The sequence below is a fragment of the Athalia rosae genome, chromosome 7 (assembly GCF_917208135.1).
Source record: "Athalia rosae chromosome 7, iyAthRosa1.1, whole genome shotgun sequence".
Taxonomy (NCBI): domain Eukaryota; kingdom Metazoa; phylum Arthropoda; class Insecta; order Hymenoptera; family Athaliidae; genus Athalia; species Athalia rosae.
The window spans coordinates 13,596,274-13,619,270 of NC_064032.1; the positions used below are offsets into that span (position 1 = coordinate 13,596,274).

Sequence of the window (22,997 nt, forward strand, 5' to 3'; positions counted from 1 at the left end):
ATCTCTATACGTGTGTATTATAGGTATGTATGATTTGAATTTTTGTACGCAATTACAAGTTTATTACTGTATATCGGGGAATTTAAATGCAGCTCGAGGAATTATTTTACTATTAAAATTCTCCCATTTTCGATCAAAAGCTGTTTATTGGCCGCCGTTACATCGTCACCTTTTTGACCACCACCGACTCCGATCGTCACCATCGATTTCTTTTCTTTTAGAGATGAATATAAAGTATTTATCCTCTGGAATATTTTATATTTTCATTTCTTTGTTTATTTATTTATTTATTTATTTATTTTTCTTTGTTCACCTTAAATTTTTATATACATAATAATTGAAAAATCGGGCATCACAATTAAAATATGTAACGTTTGTAACAGTACTTCCAAAAGTTGAAGAAAAAAGTTGAATTTTTTTTACCTTGTTTTTCTTATCATTGTTTTTTTTTGTCTCATTGATTTTTCCTTTATATTTTCATAAAGCCTACTTTCAGATCTAATTGTCAAGAATTGACAGCAGAGAGTTCAAATATTCCTGGTAAATTTAATAATCTCCAGCACTGAATGACATTCAGAATTTACAGTTACGTATGGAATAAATGAAGATAAATTGCGTAATCAGTTAATACGCAATTAGAGCAGTGCATCAAAAAAGGCTTGCGAGCTGTGTACTTTTATGTTATTTCATTTCTTTCATTCCGATAGAAAAACTTCTCTTTATCTCGACAATCGCAATATTTGCTCAATCTCTTTTCAGATATTTTTGAGTAGATTTTGAAAAAGAAAACAGGTGAAAAAACACTGATCCTTTCAACTGCGCGGTTTAGATTCAGTGATATCGATTATTTTATTATGAAATAAAATTTCTCAAGCTGGAGATAACTTGCAGTAAGGTTTTATCGGACGTAAAACTATTTTCACAAATTAAAGGGCAAAACTGGACGGCTGTGTAATGACGAATAGCGCGAAATAATGATAATATACTTTATGCAATTCCTGAGCAAAGTTAAATTGTAAATAAATATATAAAGACTTTAATTGACACATTTTTAATTCAATCTATGAAATTAAGATTCAATCGTCTTCCTCGTTAGGCAATGATGATCAATATTTTAATTATTATATCGACTAGTTTTTTTTTTTCAATTTTTTTTTCGTTCTCCATGCTTATCAAGTGTATACACTTTATGTATATGTACATATAAAATTCTAAATATTCAATGACAATCCTATCTTTATTACTATCAACTATGAGGAAACAATATTTGGTGACTATCGAGTTTGTGTAATTATATATCAATTACAGGGGTGTGTAGCATTCACCGTCGTTTTGGAGTTCTTTGTTCCTTTTTTTTTTTCAATTTCTTTTTTCCTATTCAGAAACCAACGGTAGCTTCTGTATATGAATAGTAAATGAGATTGTTTTCAGGCATCAATGTGGCGACTTGGTATTTTAGTATCAGTGATACGATATACCATTTTTTTTTTGGTCTAGCGACCTTGTCTGGTGTGTCTCGTTACATTCAATCCCTTTTGGAAATAATTTATTCCTGATTGCAGAACACTGAAGTAAAGTAAATTTGTAGTAACAACTTATATCTAAGATAAAATGTTCCGCATCTAATTCTGCATTAATTGGATTAAGAATTTTTCAAAATTTCTAGGATGTCCAATTTTTATCTGAAATACTTCAGACCGGCTACGAGCAAAAATTTTTCGATAAACAGTTCTGAATCTAATACCGCGATGTGGGCTGCTCTGCCTATGAGCGCGTTAGCAGTCGGAGGCAGAGCATGATGAACGTCGTATCTCACCAAACTGACATCAGAAGTAGACATCACTGGATATAATATGTTGTGTACCATTTCTCTATATGCTGCACCTGCGACATCGAAGAAAATATCATGGATTTATCATGGTGATAAATTTTCGCTTTCAGTGGCGAGAGACGTAACTGAAGTTTACCTTGATCCGTTGGATCCCGAATAGCAGCTTTGCAGAGTTCTATACGAGCCGAGTGTAGAGGTACGTAACGATCCTGGGCACTGCCGCACAGTAAAACGTGTCTGAATAGTTGTAAATTGCTACGTTGGCTCAGTCGAAACATGAAAGAGTGTCGTACGTCAACCGCATCTTTCATTGCTAGCTGTAGCAGAGATCCTGATTTTTTCCATTTCTGCATGAACCACATACCTAGTTTCAAATATCACATAATTAGTGGAAATTCAAATCGACGGATCGGCATAGCGTCGGGTACAAGTTGGTTGGATTATTCAAAGCGGGAAAAGTACATCGTAAAAATTCAAACCTGCATTCACCAGACCGCTTGTATTGTAAAGAGTACCAAGATGTGGTCCGCTGAGACTTAGGAAGGTATGGAGGCGCGATAAAAGCGGCCGAAGTTGGGGTCGTGTGAGTGCGCTCCGTATAATTATGGTCCCCAAAGAATGCCCAATGAAGCTAACCTTGGACGGGTTTAATCCTGAGGTTTCTATGTGATGAAGGATCTCTGATACTAAGCGGTCAGTCATCGTATCAAAGTCTGAGAATGTGTCACCCTGTGTAAGTTGGTTTTTCTGTTTTTTGTTTTGTTTCTTTTGCAACTCACTCTCTTAAAATAAAAAGTACTTTTGGATCCAAGACATGGAGATACGAAAAAAGTGGAATATTCTAGTACCTGATTCCTCTCGGACATTAGAAAGTCCAGATGAGCTCCGGTGAGACCTAATTCCAGGTAGGTTTTGACGAGTCTGAGGTCTGCGGCATTGCCCTCCAGACCATGAACACATATTATAAGGTGGACACCCTCGGGTGAGAAGAGTCGGTACTCGTCGCTGATGTGGAAGTACGGCAGTGTAGAAGCCAGCGTAGGATAATCACTAAGAGGCACATTGGATCTTAGAGGGTGAAGCGGTAGGGTCGGGAGTTCGCCATTGCCAAATGAATGGGCGCGCTTATGGCATCGACTCGGAAGGCCTTTTTTCTCTCTATAGGGCCGGGAGATAAAGTTAACTTAAATTAAAAATAACTGAAAGGGGAATCAAAAAAGAGTTTTCTAGGGGCATTCCACAATTTCTTCGATCACCTTATGATTAATTTTTGATGATTACAAAAGGTGATCGTTCGTGGTTGAATCGGGTGTTCAATACCAGATTTAAGTAACTAAAGATGAATAAACTAAAGGATTTCAATTTCAAAGCTCTGAAGAGAAAATTCGTGACTCGGAAGTGGAACAAAATCAAAAAATTCCATATTACAGCGACTGACCCATTGATAACAAATTTACATTATCCTACGTTTTAGGCGCTACAGGAATTTTTTAACGAAACCAAACATTGCTATACCTGTATATTTTTCCAGAGAAGCCCATCTGCTGCTTGAACTCCTCCTTGCACTTATTGAAATTTACCACGTGGTCCTGCGTCGACTGCAAAAGTTCCTTTCCCTCTTGGTAACAATCGAAACACATATCTTGCATTCCATACGCATTATCTCGCTCCTTGATTCGGCTCCTCTGCGGGCTACAAGGTGCAGTCTTACAATGTTTCTGGTTTGTCACACTTTTTACCGTTTCGTAAACGTGATAAATTGGGTTATCTATCGGGGCAGGTGGATCTTGGAATTCCTCCGGTGGTGGCGGTTCGTCCTGAAACATCTTAGGCGGCGGTAATCGTACCTCTTCGTAAGAATGTTCCGTACTTTCCCTCGTTTCAGAAGAATGAGGAACACTTTCAGTCTTAGATTTAGAAGCGATCTTTGACAGCTTCTGTCGCAACGCCTGCCCCGATAATTTTAGATCTTGGTTTTCTGAGCTGGATGTATCCCCGCTACTCACCCACCCCGAACACTCAGACGTCAAATTGCTCGAGCTGGAGCTCGTTGTTAGACTACTAGGCCTTGTGGACGGCGGGCTTAAAAGACTTGAAATTACTGCAAAACTGTTGCTGAAAGTTTCTCTTCCGTCATTGATAGGCATGCAAGGTAAAGAGATAGCACTTCGTGGCACAACAACTCGGTTATTTTGATCTACGGGAACGCTGGCACATCTGAGTCGTGTTGTATAGGGGCCAATACTACCGTCATGTTGCACCGAAAAAGAATTGTTGAGAGTTTTTTCACTGCTGTTTTGAATTTCTACAGGTGACTTAGGGGGCTCAGTTTTAAGGATGATAGTGTTGTTGTTCTCCAGTTCGCAGACATTAGGGGTGGCACCATTGGTGCTCGGTAACCTATTCTTAAAGCCATGTGGGAGGGGCGCAGGTCTTCTGCCTCTGTGACTGCACTTCCTAGAAGACTCAAAATTCTCAGCTTCTATGGCTGGAGCCGAATGTGGGCGTCTAGAGCCCTTCTCTCGGTCTCTCTGATTCTCCCCACGTGATTTAGGTTTCACACCAATTGTTTCATAGCGAGGTTTTCGAGAATCTGGAATACGCCTATTGAATAACGGTAGCTTTTCCCTCTGGTCTGCCCGGGAACTACTACGTCCGGGTTTTCCGTCGATGATAGGTTTCTCGTTTTGAGATCGCAGGCCGTAATTGTTGCGGTCGACTTCTCTGCCCGGAGTCAGACCATCGGGCATTGGAAATCTATCTACACTTTTATTAAGGCATTTTAATTGTTCGTCGCTGTTCTCATGTGACTCCGCTTCTCCTCTGTTAGCATGCAGTCGCCCGAGTGAGCCGGGAATGAGAAGATCCTCTATATTTCTACTGTTTAAACTTTGACCAGTCGAATTTTCAATTACAGAACGTTTCAATCCTGAATTGGATTTCCCATTGGCATGAGTGTGAGATCTCCAGAACTGGAGGCTGTTTGTATTATACTTGATTACGTGTTCTTGGTTGCGCTTCTTATCCCTAGGTGTACGATCTAGAGTTTCACTGTGTGAGATTCTGGACTGCGCCTTATCGTCGATAATAGAGTCTTTAAATGGAGAACTACTGACGTCTGATTTGCTTGTCGGAAACGCAGCGGGCACTCTATCAACCAATGGCTGATATGCAGTCCCATAATTGCTCATCCGCGACTCATTCCGGTTCTTACGATTTTCAGGGGAGCGAGAACTTCCATTCCTATCCTTGCTCCGTGGCTTTGCAGCACTATCGGAAGGCAGGCAATCGGCCAGCTGTACCAGTTCCATAGATCCTAAGGGCGTATTAGGAATCGTCTGATAAATTCCACAAGAAGATACTTGCTCACCGGTTACTGAGGAGGGTCGATAACCAGGAAAATATCCATTGAGAGGAAGTTCTGGAAACATCGCTGCTAGCAGGGATGTTATCGACCTTGAATCTACGTTGGAATTAATCGCAGTATGCGACGAACCCTGCAGAAAAAAAAAAAAATTTCATTTTATTGGGTGAATATTATTCTAAACTACTGTTGGAGTATCTCATCTGAAATTGGGTTCGTTCTCACAAGCCGTGCAATAATTTGAGTTTTCATTCTATTTGTCTTTCACTATACCCGGGCTTGTTGTTGCCCCGCATGCGGTACGAGGAGCTGAGTAGACTTGGCTCTTGGCAAAGTGGCGACAGGTGTTGTACCGAGAGAAGGGTTTGGCGCCGAACAAGCCTGATGCGTGTTAGAAAAAAATAGGCCACTGTGATGCCCTCCGGAGGGGTGTCTGCTCCTTGCACTAGGAACCGTAGCTGGCAGTGTACCGTTATGAAACGCAGCTCTGTGCCGAGGTATGAGTTGCGTGGAGGCAGATCTCGGGAGTGTCTTAGCAGGCGTCTGAATCTGCGGAGGTATTATTTCCGGTCCAAGTTGATCGAGAGATTTACTGTGCCTCGCAGGGAGAGTTGAGGGTGCTAAAACTACCCGTCCGTGCACGGAGCCAATGCTCTGAGCTATGCTCTCGTTTCTTGGGGACCACAAATCGGTGGAACGTTTTTCTAATATCGCTGCAATGCCACAACTGCAGTCATCCATGCTAGGAACTGGTAAATGATTGTAAAAATTAATATACGATTGGGAGGGCTCGTTTGATTCCAAGAAAAAACTCACCACTGTTCCGGTGTCTATGTTGCATGTCGGCGTACTGGTCTTCGAAAATAAGAGGAAGCGAGTGAAAATCGCCATCTAGTTCCAAACAATGGACTGGAAGCGGTGGTAACGCTGAAAGGTAACGAGATCTCCTCGCAGCCTCGCTAACAGCTTGATACGATTGATAATTGGCGTCATAACAACCAGCCGCTGACGTCCGGGGGTTCCCCAAAACGAAAAAGCCCTCTGCGAATCTGTTCACCTAAATTTTAGTGAATCGTTCAGATTCTTCTAATCGACAGAGACCGGCAGATAAAAGTAAGCCTATAAAATATTGTAGTAGCAGCAGCTTTTGATTCCCCACTTTTTTGCACCTCGAAAAAGTTGATCGAAAATTATAAGATAGCGAATAATGAAGAATACTCTATAGAATCCCTTAAAAATATCATTGATTTTTGTGTGTCCGAGTAACCTGGATCAAGCAACCTAACATTCTCTGCATAACAGCACCCTTATGAAAATGTGATATTAGGTCGTCCGGCGACTAACATACTCTTAGCTGGTGATGAATGTGAGCCAGATGCTCGTGCACAGCTTGCCGACCAGAAAAGGCTTCGAGAAAGTGCTGCCACAGGACGATATTTTGAGCACATAGTTGCGCTATATCTGCGTCTTCTGTGCTCATCATCTAAAAAAAGTTCCAATGGTATGTTATGGCTTGACACTGAATAATTGAATAATTTTTAACAAATAATAATCATAATTGATAAGATGAAACGTGCATTTTCGACCTTGGTAATTTCTTTGTGAGTATTTTGCGCTAGCTCTAGGGCTCTCTGTTGCCAGGAAGGAAGTAGACGAGCAAGATCTGCCATTTCAACAAGCAGAGATTCTCGAGCGGTCAGCAGAAGCCGGACTACTTCCTGTTGCACCAGTTGAGCGTGGTGTATCCTTGTCGCGGAACCCACACATCTGGTAGTATGTTCCTGTAGGATATTATTCCAAAAATTATCCGGATGCAAAGTCTAGTATGCAATTCAATATACAGTTAATGATTATTTTTCTGAAACTCACAATATTTCCGAACAGAATTTTGCTTTCATCATTCACACCGGTTTGCTTAAACTGTAACCATGGCTTGCCTCCACGTGGAGCACTGTAACGTATAAGCATGTAGATAAAAATACCAGAAGAATTTTCTATCTTTCATTAAGTTAAGACACACTCACCAACTTTGTACGTAATGCAAAATACTTTTTCTGCCATAGTAATGATCAGACATAGAAAAAACGATACAACGGTGCAATTAGTCATGACCCCTCGTGAAATGTAAGCGATTGTTTATCATGAATTTGCTGGTGGGATATCAAGTATCTACAAAATATCTTTCAACAAAATATTAGGTAGCTAGACATTGGCCATCTAATTACGGAATTTAAATTGAAGAATATACTGACTTTATATAAGGTTGATGTAGAGCGACGAGGCAGACATGAATGGTGATGGAAACTGCTGCGAGATGGAAATAATCGAAGAGTACGGGTAGATGATAATGCAGTCCTTTTGTCGGGGTAAAATTTAACTGTAGAGCTCTGAAAGTTAGAGCAAGAAAACAAAAAAATAAAAAAGTGAACTGAGTATGAAAAACTGATTGAGGAATATTTTTAAAACGGCACGTCCATACCTTGATGAAACGCAGGTCATATTGCCTGGTTGAGTGGGTTGACTGAACCATAACTCGATACCAAGATTGAAATGAGTTCGAGAAAGGGTCTCCTCGATTCTGTGACTATGTACAAGTACGTGTGCACGAAACAGGACCGAAGTACCTAAAGTTACTTCTTCATTGCGGTAAAGAATCTGGAATCTTTTGCTGGTACCTGGTTCCTCCAAAGAATCTGGGACAAGGAACCGATAGAATAGTTTATATTTAATATTTGTAAAACAGCTTTCATACAAAGAATCAGACTAGAAAAGACAGCTACAAATCAACTCACGGTTGCGCAACTGGTTTACTTCAACTTTGACGGGCAGCTTAGGCGAAACTCTGAGGGCTGTACGTATTTGGTAATAACTAAAAGTAAGAAAACGAATCACTACCTTGACTGGTAATGTACCTGAAGTCATCTAATTTTTGATTGCGATATGAGAAACTATACTCTTACAATTATGATTTTTATTTAACAATTGTAATATTGCTTACCCACGTTGGAAAAGGTCGACATTGTAGAACTTGCATAGTTCGAGGGAGAACTCGAGAGTAGCCTGTAGATCACTCATTTCTTAGCTCACACACACCCCAACTTCCAAATCGGCCTCGTTGGATTTCTTTTTACATTACTCTGAAATATCTCTTTGGAGCAGGAATGTCTCTGCAGTGAATAACGTAAAGCACGTAATTGCATTCTTCACTCAAAACACCTGCGACGTTCCTCCTTTTTTCCATTTCTCTAAACTTTCGGCTCCAATGGTTATCTGATATTCATAGATTAATTATCGAACATAGCAGCTTTTTGAATCATCCTCCATTTCCAAAACCTTATCTACTCGGTAAAAGTTCAAATATTATACTCACAGATCTTCTGGTCATTGTCATGGTAATAATTTCCTCTGTCAATTGATCCTAGTAGCTGAATAATTTCTCGACTGGTAATATATGCGTTTATTGCATTTACACGATTCACAATCCTGATATTCCAGGAACTTGAACCCTTTCGTTTCAAATATAAGAAATAAATAAATATCTGTACCTATAATACGTGCGATTCGCGGGGTAATTAGTTCACTAACTGAGCCACACGGGACGGGTATAATAATAATATGAGATGAATTAGTGCTAGGAAGGAATCCGCTGCAGCCCCTCTGACTATTCAGCAAAGGACTATTTTTAATGCCGCTGACCTTTCATTATAACACATAGCGGATATCGTAGCAGTAAGTTTTTTACACACTAGCTTCTTTTACCATATTCAGGATATCGTTCGATGTTCATCGGATCCAGTTCCATGGATTGACGAAAGTTTCAATATAAAATCATTATTGTTACAGCGTTGATCGTTACTCGATTAATAATCTAAAAAAAAAAATTTATTCTTGTCATTATAGAAAGAAAAAGATCCAAATGTAACTAATCGTTGAAAATTTGTGCGTACACTTGATGTGATATTATCCAACGATACACCCACACCTCGAAATTAAATATTAAAATATGTACGCATATCGAACTTTTGTCATACAATAGTGCTTTTGAAGTAAAATTTTAATAAATTATCGCGACGGTTTAATAGGCCCAATTAGTCAGCGCGCCTTCTTTTTATAATAATCGCGATGTATCGATGCACAAGTGTACTATAGCCCATACAAATTAAGTATGCATAAGTTTAGTGTGTGTAGAGATGTGTGTAGTATATGTATCGGCGAGGATACCCTGTGATCCGGGCTGTTCTGGATAAAATATTCTGGATTTGCCAGGGGGTTCCTGGTTGATCAAGGCGGGTGGTAGAAGGGATAGGCGGGATCAGGTTAAATGGTCCGGACCTGAGAGCTGTTCGCTAGCTGGGTGATACATTGATTTTACAAGTGACACCAAAATGTGTTAGTCCGCACCTATATTATGGTATATATAACGTCGCGTGCCTGTCGTTCTTGGCTTACGGGTGGCGACTAGTCGACTTTTAACAACTATAAGCACCATCTAGGCACTAGGCGCACTTTAGGGGAGACCAGCCACTAGAAAGCTTTAGAAAGCTGCAAGCGCAGCCGGCAGCGTCAGCGTCGGCGTCGTCAAAGCCCGGCGCTCAAAACCACTGATATATAAGTATACATTGAAATAACTCCCATGATCAACAATTATCACAATTGTCTGACAATTATCATTTGAACTTATATAAAGCGCTCAATTATTATTTTTAGTTTCTAGTTTCTTCCACTGCGTTCTGCTGAGCTCCAGCCGAGTTCATTTGTTATGATTCCCACAATACGACTGCGTAAACATTCCGAAGCATTTATATTTTACCATTCGCGGTATAATTCGTTGTACCATGCTTGTACCAACGTCCCCGTACATACAATGACACTCGGAAATACTCGCCTCGGAAGCTTTTAACCCATCATTACTACACGTATTGGAAATGATGAGAACAAGAATGTTCACCGAGGAGCGATCAGTGGGCGTATTAGCGTTGGAATTAGGTACGAAGGTAGAAAATATAGTTTAGTAATTTGAGCTTTATCCGCTAGCATATCTTAATACGGATGAGAGTCGCGAAAAAGCTCGGTGCCGCGCCGATCGCACCTCCTTGTACAATTAGTGGATTTGATTCTGACGCAAAAAATAATTTCTCGCAATTCGTAACAAAAATCAAGAACGGGATGTTTGGACATTTATAGCCCTCTTTGACTAATGGTTTGCATAATGTTGATATGTATACATATATCGATTATTTACTTATATTTTTCACAAAGCAGGTCAATTCTCCCCACCACACCTTGACTTTTACCAACCCGGTAGGAAAGCTCGCGAATTTTTACTCGGACCTCTGCAAAAAATAGGTCGGAGCTTTTGATGGAGTTATTCCCAGGCCGGTGGAACGTTGAAACGGGGAAACAGGTGGAATAATTACGATTACAGAAAAAGCACTTCTGAATGGCACATACAAGGTATTATACTATACCTATACATATGTCGTATAATAGTTGGTTTAGACTTGGCGAAAGATTCCGAAAATACCAAGTGTATAATATAGAAGCTTCGACGTGTCCTCTTTTTCGTAATGATACAGCTTTTATGGAGACAGCATTTGATGTTTGATTAGGAAGGTTAGAAATTATCTCAGAATCATATACAAATATAGATCTTATATTCTCCAAAACGTACACTTCATGACAACAAAATAGGTTCCATATTACTATCATTCGGAGTAATAAAATTATTCAGATGTGTGGGATATACGTACAGACTAAGCATATCTACATACATTATATTCTACTGAACAATTAATTAAATTAATGAGCAAAAGTAGAGCATATATTGATAATAAAGTACCAATGATGCTTATCACTATGTTCAAATATCATAATTGAACTTCATGATTATTCATTGTGCAGTCATCTGAAAGTCAATCATCTAAAAATAGCTAAATTTGCATACTAAGTTGATGAAATTTGGTAAAGTACAAAATCGAATTTTGATGCTATCAGCTATTAGCCGCAGGTAGTCAAGCCCGATTGGAAACTTTGCTGTAGAGTACCGTTATCCTCTAAAATACATTTTGTCTTTTCAGATTCTTGTTCCCTTACTAAATTATCCTTGAACGATCGTCGTAATGCCTTTGGCTCTGGAATGCAAACTTCGTATGGCATTCCTCCGTTCTCTATCACCCAAATGCTGCCGTGCTCTCCAGCGTATAGGACCGTCATCAAACCTTTTGCAACGTTGTACGGTCTGCAATTTAGTAAACATATTTCATCGATTTACACTTTTGAAATCCATTTCAACGAACTCCTATTTCTCTCAGTTATCTTTCTGTGTCATATGTTGTAAATGACATTTGTCATCTACAGAGCAATATCTGGGGACATAGAACTCACGTTTGGATTGGTAGTTGTTCGAGATTCTTGACAAAGTCTGCTTTCATAACCCTAGATAATAACTTATTGGGACTGTCTATTGTCAAAGCAGTTTCCGTTAGGCCCGGACATAAGGTCATTACTCGAATACCGCTTTCTTCAAAGATATGCGCAGCCTGAAAGTAAGCACGCAATAATAATATGGTTATTTTTCAAACTCTGATAAATTCTCATTGCAGATTTTTACCCCTAGAGAATTGGAGAACCCAATAGTCGCCCACTTAGTAGCTGTGTAAATGGGTAACTGAGCACTAGTTTCACAATTTGTATGCTGTGCCACATTGACCAAGACTCCTCCTCGACCTCCCTTGTCTATCGCCATGTGTTCAATGGCCAGAAGTGCACAAGACACGTTTCCATTCTATGGGATGGCAAGGTATTATGGTTATTGATACTAAATTAATATATTTTGTTTAAAGTAGCACTGCATAAGACGCTGAACAGCAAAAAAATAGCATGTTCATAGTAATGCAACAGCGAATCACTAGTTCACGTTGGTGAACAACAGGTGTATAGCGTTGAGTGTTTGTATTAAATTAGATGAGTAAACTCTGCCAACTAGTCTCACAGCTAAAAATAAATTTTTGTTCATAGATCAACGAACAGAATGCTTTCGCTAGGGTATTTGAACTCAATTCAGTAATTTATATTATCGTAAAAGTTGAGATTAGCCGCTATTAGACTTACAATATTGACGGCAATTTCTCTTTCCCATCGTCTTTCATCGAGAATCCCAGCATTGTTTATCACAATATCGATACCATCCATTGCTTCTGAAGCTTTTTTAAATGCAGCTGTAAAGTATAAATTATTTTCTGTGATATCAATTGGCTTCTTCAACACATACCTCAGACGAATCATTATAACTCACCGATCATTTCTTCATGCTTAGAGACATCGGCGTGAACAAATGTTGCTTTTTCATATCCGACAGTTTTATTTATAGCATTCACAGATCTTTGTCCATTTACACTATCGATATCTAGTATCGTAATTTTCTGAAATCAACAACCGTATTTTCTGTGTTTTATTATTCTCAACGACTTTCGAATTTGTTCAGATCAGAATAGAAACTATCTTAGCCGCGACTTACATTGATATCGTATTGCAGGAACACTTTGACATATGCTGCTCCGAGACCACTGGCACCACCGGTGACAAGAACGTTACGTCCAGATAGAATGCAGCTTATTTCTTCCTTTTCCTTTGCACGTTCTGTCGCAGACATTCGTCGAAGTTGAGGAACGTACTCCACCATATCCACCTCGAGCTCTGTAAGTTCATAAGAAACCACGTCTTCATTTTTTTGGCAATTAATATTGATAAGCAGGCTCCAAATTATGGAGGGAATTCCAATTTGAAAATGAGAAATTTATATCTGAATTTTATTTTGCGAGTGATTTCAATGATACTGACGTCAAAATCAGGTTGACGTAATGACATCGCAAGATAAAAATTGTTCAATTTTTTTCAAATCATAATATGTTTTCGTTGCAAAATAATAAAACTGTGAAAATTATGATAAGCAGCTCGATCTGACCATTATTGTTTATCTACATCGTCACATGTCTCTTCTCAAGATTGTCACGAAAATTTATAGAATGACTTATAATTAACAATGTTATTAATTATATTTGTGAGGAATCATATTGACATATTTTGAGAACAGAAGTCTTACTCAATGTAAGAATATAGGAAATGTTGAAGAATCGTCTTGTCACCGTGAATAGGTGAAATAATTTCAATGGCGAAAAAAAAACGAGCACTTAGATAGATTGAGATCGTAATCGACGGATGAGAGTTGTTTTGCGGATCGAAAACCCGAAAACATAAACGTCCGGGCGGACGATAACGATAACGCTTTCGGGGACTGTGAAAAAAATTAACTGATGTTTTAGACATTAAAACCGAAACCCCGCAAAGCATAATTCGACTTATATTATCGCCACCTTTGACCTGGTGTTTTTATCATAATTGTCACGGTCGGATACTGTTTGTCATACACGAATTTATGTTCCCCAAATATTTGAACCGCATTGAAAACCGAGAAAGGAAATGAGAAAACGCATAATCTAATTTGTATAATAATTCCGCAATTGTGCGTTATATAAAATGGGAGCACAAACTAGCAATCCACAAAACAAAAAACAGGTTGATATTCGAAATCTACTATCACATCTGCAGGCTGCGGTATAATTTTAAGAAAAATCACTGCGATTGATGTAAATAATTAATAATTGATAATTGCATACATTGCACGTACTAATCATGATTCCTTTGGTTTCTGAAGTCCGCGATAATGATTTAATATTATTTGGGTTTGATTGCTATAACTCCAACAACGACCATAAGATATTTAATAATTTATCACACTTGGATAGAGTTCGCGCATAATTTTTATAATATAAATATAGGATTATTCACAATGTTTCGCGAATAACTAATCGTCTTTACATTTCGCTCGCTGTATTTATATAAACGATCATCTTCGTTCCTTGATAATCTATATGTACGTACATATACGTATTTTATATATGTTATACATACAGTAGTAATATAATGCGCACGCAGTTTAAGAATAAGGGGTCATGACATCTCGCATTCATGTACATTATATTATTACTTAACTCTTTTTTTTCATCAATTGAATTTTTTTGTATTTCACTAACAACGACCGAATAATTATTTCAATAATTATACCGTTACAATATTACATTGTTTAGCACATACACAGTGCAATGTTTTTAGAATATTATACAAGTATGAGTTTTATTAATCTTAATATCTAACTACGAGTTAATTCATAATCAATTTCTTGGAACGAGAGGGGAAAAAACCATATTACTTACTGCATATTTAATGCACATGATTATCAAAATTATCGCACGCTGTACTATCACATCAGATTTTTTTCTAGAGAATTTTTATTGGAAAAATAAAATAGCAGTATTTGTGATACGATTCAAATAAAATCGTTATATGCGCAAGCTGTGCAGAAATACCATGATTTTTACGCTACAAAACTTGCTCGTGCAATTTTTTTGTCTCAATTTAACAATTTGCAACGTGGAGGGAGTGTTCAAGCGGAAATTGATAATCGGTTTAGAATAAAATATCATTCAACTGAAAATAATTTCAGCATAACATTCAACTTTAAATAACTGTCGATTTACTTTATACGGTCACAATTTATAATTATAGGCATTATGAGTTCATGCAGACGCTGGGAATTTATCGTGTCTCGTCGCGTCAAAGTTCGATTCATCTTCTTTTTTTTCTTATTTTCTATTTATCGGATCTCTTGTATTCATTACTATTTTTCATCCAATGCACGCGAATCGCTCATTGTTAGTTTATCGACAGTCTGACCTGCATTAAAGTATGGTAGTACTTACAATAAGGTATCATATCAAACATTATATAAATTCTATATAAATCATAAATCCAGATATAAGGAAAACTCTACAGTCAAATGTTAAGTATTGTTGAATGTTAATGTTCAAGAATCGCGAAATACTCTACATCTGACGCAACAAAGGATAAATTCTAATTCAAAACCTTAGTTTCCCATTCTACTGATTTCACTGGCTTTGTGCTGCATCTGCAGTCGCACTATTATGATAACCGGAATTACCGGAAACCTTCACCAAGTAGGTATATGCATACCAATGTAGGGATATATGAATACGAGTTAAGAGTTGGCAATGACAACAGATTTGCGAAATTGTACAACAAATCGAAAGGAAAAATTTGGAGTTTTATCAACCTCGGATAAACACAGACATATTAAAAGACGTTGTCATAATCATCATCGCTGACCACCGTGCGTACAAGTGAACGAACTCATCTCCTTTCGTATCATACATTTCTTTGAACATGTTAGTTTCCCTTTCTCCTATACCTGCGTCTAGATCCTTACTTACTTATAGCGGCGGCTAGTGACGTTACGTTGTGTAGTCCAGTGCTAAGCGTCATCGAGTGGCAATTATTATTCGCATATCCAGGAAATTGGAAAGACAATCTCATTCGAGCTGTTGTGTAGTTTTGAACTACGCGCTGAAGCGGCGAGTGTACAATAAAAGTATGTACAAGAAGGATAATATATACAACACTAAGCATATTCATACAAATCTAATCAACTGATTAGATTTTTATTGCTGAGTCTATGTGACGATGCAAAGTGTAAAATTATAAATATATGTAATAACATTATCGTCGATTGTTTTTGTTGTAATTAATCATAGTACTTTTTCTAGTTGAAGATGTTAGAATTTTCTATAAACTCGTTGACATCTACCGATTAGCTGAGAATAACATAATAACAAATTATTTTTTTCAATCATATTGCTGTCCCGGGTAATTTTCGTTAATTAAGCTTTTCGATAGCCTGCAGATAAATCATATAGAATGGTTTTTTTCCTATAACGAGCCTGCATGAGGCCAATTTTGTGGTACTCCAGTTACCAAGCCTTCGTAATTATTCAATAATGACAATAATAAAAATAATTATATCGACGATGAGCGTATAACTGATAAGACATTTCCAGTTGCCGGTTTTTGCTTTTTTCACTGCGAAGAGGATCTTTGTTTAATATGGATGTTTTTTTTTCTATTTATTTATTCATTTATTTCAATTTTTTTTTCAACTGGCATCACTCTAACTAAACTTTTGAAGTATAACGATCACTTGTACTTCGTGCTTCATGCTATGAGGAACATTTTCATCATATTTTCCGCATAATCCATTGGAATACCTTTACCAAAATTCTTTTCGTTCCCTTAACCGAACCCGGTATTCCCATATGAACAGGCATTCGAACGCGTAGAAAAGTACATAATATTCAAATATTTAATGGGTATAATTGAACCGGTTCTTAGCATTTTCGAAATCTTGATACTAATTTTATTGCTATTGAGTTATTTGAAATATTGCCATAGGCATTGAACCTTGATATTTACTGTAGATAAATTCATAATGCGTACGATTCTCAAGAATTGTCTACAACCGATTATTACCTCTTCTGAAATCAGGCGGAATCTTTCACCTCTAGGATATATTGATTTACATCTCTCTTATTTCATTGTTATTGGGTGACATGAAATCACGGAAATTTTGTCAGTCGTTAAGATTAATCAAAAATACTACGCAGATATTGTATAATTATTCATGTCAATTATCACCAGCTACAGGGGAGTTTAAATGAGAAAAAATTGGAAAAAAAACGAAACACACTAAGCAAAACAACGTTGATCAATTCGATTGTATATTCTGTAGTTAGGGCTAAGCATTAGGGAAACTAGCAAGAAATAACAACTACTGCAGACCAACTGCGTAGATTAATATTAACTCTCAATTTCTGATATCACTTTCAGACTTGGCCTACAACCTCACGATATTTGAAGTAGTTACGAGTGTATGTTGTACCTTATGTTTGTACAAATAACTTGTTTACAAATTGTAAATCTACAATCACAGTAGACGAAGAAAGCATAGGATAGTGAATATTCACATTTAGATGTTCCTACAAGACGTACAAATTACTTCGCGTAGTACGAGCGATTATTAAATTATTCACAGGTTTAAAAATGAAGCTGTGGAACCAAGGAGTACTTGGATTTTCCCTCTTAGTCCTCCAACTTCTGTTTCTGAAGCTGTCTTCTGCACAATACGAGCCCCCAAAGCCCAAGATTCTCCCTCTGTATCCAAGAGGAGTGCACTTTTCCATACCTGGTGAGCGTGATGAATCGTAATATCTGTAGTTTGTTCTCATCGCCAAGCAACAAACAAGAGAATTTAGCTGGGAACTTATCGTCATAACCCATTGCTTCAGATGAGGAAGGAATAACGCTAGTTGCATTTCACGCCAAGTTTAACGAGGACTTTAATGGGCTTGAAGCTGGGACGATAGCGAGAGACATTGTTAGAGTAAAGAACAATCGATGGATCTACGAAGATCACACAACTAGACTCAAGTTAGGGGATATTATCTACTTGTGGATACACGTTATATTCGAGGGTCTTGGTTACAATCTCCTTGATCAAGTTCATCATGTAACAGGTGAACATAGGACTGGATAGATTACAATTTATGTGCATCTATAAGGTGACGTAACGAGAAATTCATCACTCGATTTTACAGAATTTTACAATTCTGATGGAACTGTCCACATTTCAACACAGCCTGGGCCCACGACGGACCCAACTGTGGTCACCACGGATGAAAACCCTTCATGTAGACGTTCAGAAACCTTGCTGAATGGGCGCCAAACATGCGCAGGAAAGCTTATATTTGAGGATCACTTCAACAGGTTGGAAACAAATCAATGGAGGATCGTTAAAGAGTTTCCAGCATCACCTGTATGCTAAATTTTTTTATGTTTTATTCACCTAACTTTTCAGTCTCCTATCTGATTAACAGTAACAATAATATAAGAAAATGCATTTCATTATGTACTTTTTTCCTCAAAGGACTACGAGTTTGTGGTGTACAGAGGGGCTGACGAGAACTTATGGGTCAGAAATGGAGAATTGCATATAAAACCAACACTATTGGAAAATCAATATAGTCCGGAATTCATACGCCGTGGAAACCTCATCATCGAAGGGTTCGTAAAGCATAATAAGAATTACATTATATCATTTCTTGAATTTCTGATCATGCGTATTATGATTTTCATGGAGCTTTTCCATGGTACTTTCTTGGCTCAAGATAATGACACGGTGTTCGCTACTCAAATGCTTTTTAATTTCTAGCTGTACAGGTCGACTTGGATCTGAGGATTGTGAGAAAAAAGGTCAAGGGTTCCACATTTTACCACCGGTATCTTCAGGATTGATAGACACCAAGCAACACTTTAGTTTCATCTATGGGCGTGTGGAAATTCGCGCTAAACTCCCTCGAGGGGACTGGATTTATCCTAGTGAGTAATTAGCCCACAGTTTATCTTGGCAAAAAATGGAAGCCTTGGGTAAACCAAAATATCTTTGTTTTTTCCCTCGTCAGTAATAATGCTCAAGCCAGTGGCCGAGACGTATGGGTCGGGATATCAATCAGGACAGTTGCGTGTAGCTAGCGTAAATGGAAATGCTGATTTACGTGATATCACAGGTGTGAATGTGGGCAATCGTGTACTGCAAGCAGGAGCTGTAATTTCACCGGTTGGTCCAATACGATCCGATACCATGTCAGAAAAAAGTGCAAACAATTTATGGAGTGACGATTACCATATCTTTGAAATAAACTGGACTCCGAACGAAATTTCAGTAAAAGTCGATGGGGAAGTATATGGTACTAAAACAAACCCAGCAGAACCCCACAAAACAGAAATTTTCAAGAATTCAGTAAATCGCTGGCACACCACCAATGCACCTTTTGATACACCGGTACGTTCTACATAAGATTCGATATCATGTAGCGATTTTATTGAATTAATACTCGCCATTGCTGCTCATGTATTGTTTTATACCAGATGCGATACAGCTATATTTGAAAATGATTTTTAATTTTTACACAGTTTCATATTAGCATCGGAGTTGCCGCTGGAGGACACTCACAATTTTCAGATGGATCTGCAAGCGGTGTGCACCCGAAGCCTTGGAGAAATCTCGAATCAAAGGTATATTCGTCATCCTCATAGACAGAAAGAACTGAAGTGCAATTACGGCAAATTCCATTAACATATTTTTTCACAATGCTTGCAAAACTTTCTTTCAGGCGTTCCTTAATTTCTACAACGCCAAGGACGCATGGTCCAGTACATGGACAGATGAAGAATCCACACTTAAAGTAGACTACATTAAAGTCTGGGCTCTGTAGCATTTGGAATATGGTTTTAGGATCATTGTCAAACGCCAAATTGGTAATGTAATCCTTTCAATGTTATTTTACACCGCGTAACATCATGGTTCCATAGATTTAATAGATAATTAAAGAAATAAGAATCTAATGTACTCTGTTAATTTCTCACCTCAATAGAATCTACTCTATAAATTCGCAATGGATACAGGACAAACAAAAAAAATCGTAACCTCTTAGAACTTTTGAAAAATCATGTTTCTATTTATATTTGAACGAAGCTTGGAAGTAAAAAGTGATAGCCATAAGTAATGAAATATTGAAAATGGTGGAGAATTTCTTCACCGTAGTTTTATGATGTACTTTCAAATTCCGCAAAGTACCAAAGACCCAACATAAACCGCAGATCACGCACACTTTGGCGACAGTCCGAAGTTAGCTGTATATTTTTTAGAAGCGTAGGCAAAGAAACTTTTAACAATCAACGAATAATTATTATTGTTCATTGGTTACATTGAGAGATCACGAGGATACAGTTATGCTCGATCTACAATTTACATGCTTCGGAACGTACGTACACTTGGTGTACACACAAAAAATCTATAATTAAATAATGCGTGAATGGTAATTACAGTGTGCAGATTAGGGGCAGAGGCAATTGATAGATATAGATGTGGTTGAGAAGAAGTTGGTATTTATATGTGGTTTTTTTTCTCTTTCATTTTATTTTGACAATGCAACTGAATCACTGCCACCATTTGTCGCTATGTACATTGTACAAATATTGTTTGGTGTTAAAGATAATGACTTGGACATTCCACATAGTTTGATATTGATTAATTCATCCAACAAAGGTATTGACACAACATCAAAAATTGTCTCTGTTCTTTCCTTTTAAATAAAAAACTACATCTCCTTACCGGATAATCTCTCTCGGCTTGGATAATTATGGTTAGCTAATTATTTAACTGACGTATTCCTGCGTAATTTGACTACTTCTTCGGTGCATAAACGATCTTACGAGTCTTTATGGTTGTCCACTTGTGTCTCTTGATGTAATACGTTATTGCCAACAGAAGGGAGCCGATGCCCAACACCTGTTCAATAAAAAATTTAATGATCAGACTATGTTACGCTCAAAAAAGAATTGAATGGCTTTTGTATTCCTGAAAAAAAACAGAATACTAAACCTACCTTGATCGTCCATAACTTTCTCGTATCATGCTCGGGATTCGAAGTCCACATAAGGAACGTTGTCACATCTTTTGCTATCTGAGAAGCAGTTGCCGGAGTCCCATCCGAAAAGTCCAATATTTCGTCCTCAACCACCTAATACACAGGAAACACCATGTCATAGATTATACCTATATTGGTGCAAATACTACCAGAGACTATAAAGATTCATTAGTCAAGAAATTCGACTTGGCTTACCTGCGCCATACCAATAGCTCCACCAGGAAAATATGGGTTGAAATATTGGCCGTCATTAATGACAACTCCCGCAGGTGGGTCGCAATAGCTAGTCAACAGTGAGAAGATGTAGTTCTGAAAACCGATCACAGTTAAGTTAGACTAATTGTTGGACCTGCTCACAATACTTCCAATGCATAAAATTATTTAGCTCAACTACTGACCTCTCCGTTGTGTCTGGCATTCAAGACGTATGTCAGGTCAGGTGGATAAGCGCCATTATTGGCTGCTCGAGCGGCCTGTTCATTAGGATACGGCGATGGGATGCGGTCGGACAACTTTCCTGGCCTCATGAAGTATTCTCCGTTATCATCCGGACCGTCTCTAACCTATTGTTGCATGAAATGAATATTGATGTGGTTTCGTTTGTTGCAGAAGCTTTTTACGATCACTTCGGTATTTGTTAGCACCCAATAAATCTGAAACACACGTGACAAGTATCTAACTGACCTCAACTTCGGCAGCAATTTGTTTAGCTTCTTCTTCCGTGTGAGTAACTCCAACGAGTTCACGATACGCCACGTATTGCAGACTGTGGCATGTCGAGCAGACATTCTTGTAAACTTCCCAGCCTCGTCTCACACTGAAATTAAAAATATTGAAATTTTATTAAATCACTATGGAATCGAATGAGATTTTTGGTGCAGTGGGTGATCTATTGAGGATATGATGGATGAGAGTTACTGATAGCTTTATTTGTAAATTTTGATAGTTAGAATATATTACCTGGCGTGGTCAAGGGTATTAAAGATCCCGTAAAAGTCCCAACCATAAGTTGGCGCATGCAGCACAGGATCGTCAGCTTTTACAGTACTTTCCAAGGCATAGACCAACGCACCAACGCCACCCGTTGCCACACCTAGGCATGCTAGTAACTGTGAATATTAAAATTGATAATAGTCTTTTAACACAACAATACACATGAAATGGAAAAAAAATAATAATTTCAGTTTAATATACGTGAAGGTATGATCTTCTGAATAATATTGCTATAGCAGCAGCAAAGATTGTTTCTAAGTTAAGACTCAAATAACTGGTTAAAATTACATAATACCGACATAACACAGCTGATATATCAGCTATGCAATTATTTTTGCCAAAGCCTGGCGGGTCTGGTGATGACAAAGGTGCAGATTTAATTATTTTCCACGACACAGTTATGAAACGATTTCATCTGAATGCAACTTGCCGAACTGTTGTTTTTTTGGAAACGATGAATTAATCACTTTATTGGATTGTTGACTCACGGATGAAAAATAGCTTGGATTTAAGACAACTTGGAGATGTGACGGTTTGATGGAGCCTTTTAAGTTGGGATAGGACAAGATGGGACGTAGGACATTGGTATCCGTTGGTGGTTTCTAACGAATAGTCAAACACATACCGTTTTGCGAGTCTTGGACCAATCTCTGACAGTGGAGAAGCTGTTAACCTGAATTGATAAAATAGGTAAACTTTAGCAGTGAGATTTTTAGAAGTTTCAAATAATGGTACATATTGCTATTACATAACATATGATGAAAATCATTTATATGTGAGAACTAGTGCGTTTGCAGGGCTTAACTGGACCAGAGAAAACGGACACGTTTATACGGTGACAGTTCACCGCATGTGAACTATAATTGGATTGAAAGAACCATGTAATAGTAAAGTAATATCTGACGGTTCCAGGGAAAGAATGATCAATCAGAGAGACAGTCAGAGGAATTGTTGACTGTGACACCTTATCATTTTAAAAACTGAGCTTACGAGGTCGCGGAATTAAAATATATACTGTTGGGTTCAATATCTCGTGACAAAATTTACCTACTTGATTAAACAGTGAACCATTATTGGCTTTTAAAAGACCCGAACCGCAGACCCTTCCCAGCGATGCCGCCATGTTGGCTAGAGGTGCAGACTGCAAAGGACAAGAGTCGAGAGTCCTTCCCTTAATAATGAACGAATATTTATAGCTCTACGTGCGGTGTAAAAAAATGTCTAAAAATAAATGCGTTCAAATTAACAAATTTTCAGTACCTAATCTTTTCGGACGAGGATACTTTTTAGTTGCGATACTAGATTAGTACATTGAAACGATTTACGACGTCATTAACACGCGATCGTACCAACT

General features: G+C 37.9%; 4 protein-coding genes and 1 long non-coding RNA gene across 13 annotated transcripts; 2 read left to right on the plus strand and 3 right to left on the minus strand.

Moving 5' to 3' along the window:
• Positions 1-1,126: 1,126 nt before the first annotated feature.
• On the minus strand, positions 1,127-9,632 carry LOC105688005. Its single transcript, XM_048658592.1, has 16 exons — positions 8,566-9,632; positions 8,194-8,465; positions 7,988-8,064; positions 7,675-7,888; positions 7,448-7,582; positions 7,220-7,249; positions 7,065-7,146; positions 6,773-6,976; positions 6,544-6,678; positions 6,012-6,252; positions 5,469-5,944; positions 3,347-5,328; positions 2,680-2,989; positions 2,311-2,560; positions 1,968-2,195; positions 1,127-1,884 (listed from the first exon to the last, which is right to left on the minus strand). The coding sequence occupies exons 2-16, from the start codon at positions 8,268-8,270 to the stop codon at positions 1,679-1,681; spliced, it is 4,647 nt and encodes a 1,548-aa protein (XP_048514549.1). The 5' UTR covers positions 8,271-8,465; positions 8,566-9,632; the 3' UTR covers positions 1,127-1,678.
• Positions 5,445-7,641, plus strand: LOC110117123. 2 transcript variants are annotated; one of them, XR_007279458.1, is made up of 5 exons: positions 5,445-5,692; positions 5,801-5,947; positions 6,064-6,308; positions 6,459-6,696; positions 6,815-7,641. It is a non-coding gene; the product is annotated as an uncharacterized LOC110117123 (long non-coding RNA). The 2 variants fall into 2 exon arrangements; XR_002305803.2 differs by having other exon boundaries at positions 6,837-7,641.
• A 404-nt stretch (positions 9,633-10,036) lies between the features above and the next one.
• On the plus strand, positions 10,037-19,565 carry LOC105688011 (beta-1,3-glucan-binding protein-like). 7 transcript variants are annotated; one of them, XM_048658612.1, is made up of 13 exons: positions 10,037-10,181; positions 10,458-10,649; positions 11,273-11,431; positions 11,798-11,994; positions 12,730-12,892; positions 17,197-17,349; positions 17,450-17,677; positions 17,759-17,976; positions 18,088-18,224; positions 18,373-18,539; positions 18,623-19,002; positions 19,134-19,235; positions 19,334-19,565. In XM_048658612.1, exons 6-13 carry the CDS (start codon positions 17,205-17,207, stop codon positions 19,433-19,435), a joined length of 1,479 nt encoding a protein of 492 aa, XP_048514569.1. In that variant the 5' UTR covers positions 10,037-10,181; positions 10,458-10,649; positions 11,273-11,431; positions 11,798-11,994; positions 12,730-12,892; positions 17,197-17,204; the 3' UTR covers positions 19,436-19,565. The 7 variants fall into 7 exon arrangements, with proteins under 7 accessions (XP_048514569.1, XP_048514568.1, XP_048514571.1 ...); XM_048658611.1 differs by having other exon boundaries at positions 11,273-11,426; XM_048658614.1 differs by having other exon boundaries at positions 10,040-10,181; positions 10,455-10,649; positions 11,273-11,426.
• LOC105688012 (15-hydroxyprostaglandin dehydrogenase [NAD(+)]-like) lies at positions 10,833-14,070 on the minus strand. 2 transcript variants are annotated; one of them, XM_012404017.3, is made up of 7 exons: positions 13,882-14,070; positions 12,712-12,890; positions 12,490-12,616; positions 12,306-12,412; positions 11,806-11,979; positions 11,580-11,734; positions 10,833-11,433 (listed from the first exon to the last, which is right to left on the minus strand). In XM_012404017.3, the coding sequence occupies exons 1-7, from the start codon at positions 13,886-13,888 to the stop codon at positions 11,193-11,195; spliced, it is 990 nt and encodes a 329-aa protein (XP_012259440.2). In that variant the 5' UTR covers positions 13,889-14,070; the 3' UTR covers positions 10,833-11,192. The 2 variants fall into 2 exon arrangements, with proteins under 2 accessions (XP_012259440.2, XP_012259441.2); XM_012404018.3 differs by having other exon boundaries at positions 13,871-14,070.
• Positions 19,566-19,886: 321 nt separating the features above from the next.
• On the minus strand, positions 19,887-22,808 carry LOC105688013 (cytochrome c1, heme protein, mitochondrial). Its single transcript, XM_012404019.3, has 8 exons — positions 22,695-22,808; positions 22,269-22,316; positions 21,611-21,759; positions 21,335-21,467; positions 21,049-21,213; positions 20,846-20,959; positions 20,609-20,743; positions 19,887-20,511 (listed from the first exon to the last, which is right to left on the minus strand). Exons 1-8 carry the CDS (start codon positions 22,764-22,766, stop codon positions 20,407-20,409), a joined length of 921 nt encoding a protein of 306 aa, XP_012259442.2. The 5' UTR covers positions 22,767-22,808; the 3' UTR covers positions 19,887-20,406.
• Between the last annotated feature and the right edge of the window lie 189 nt (positions 22,809-22,997).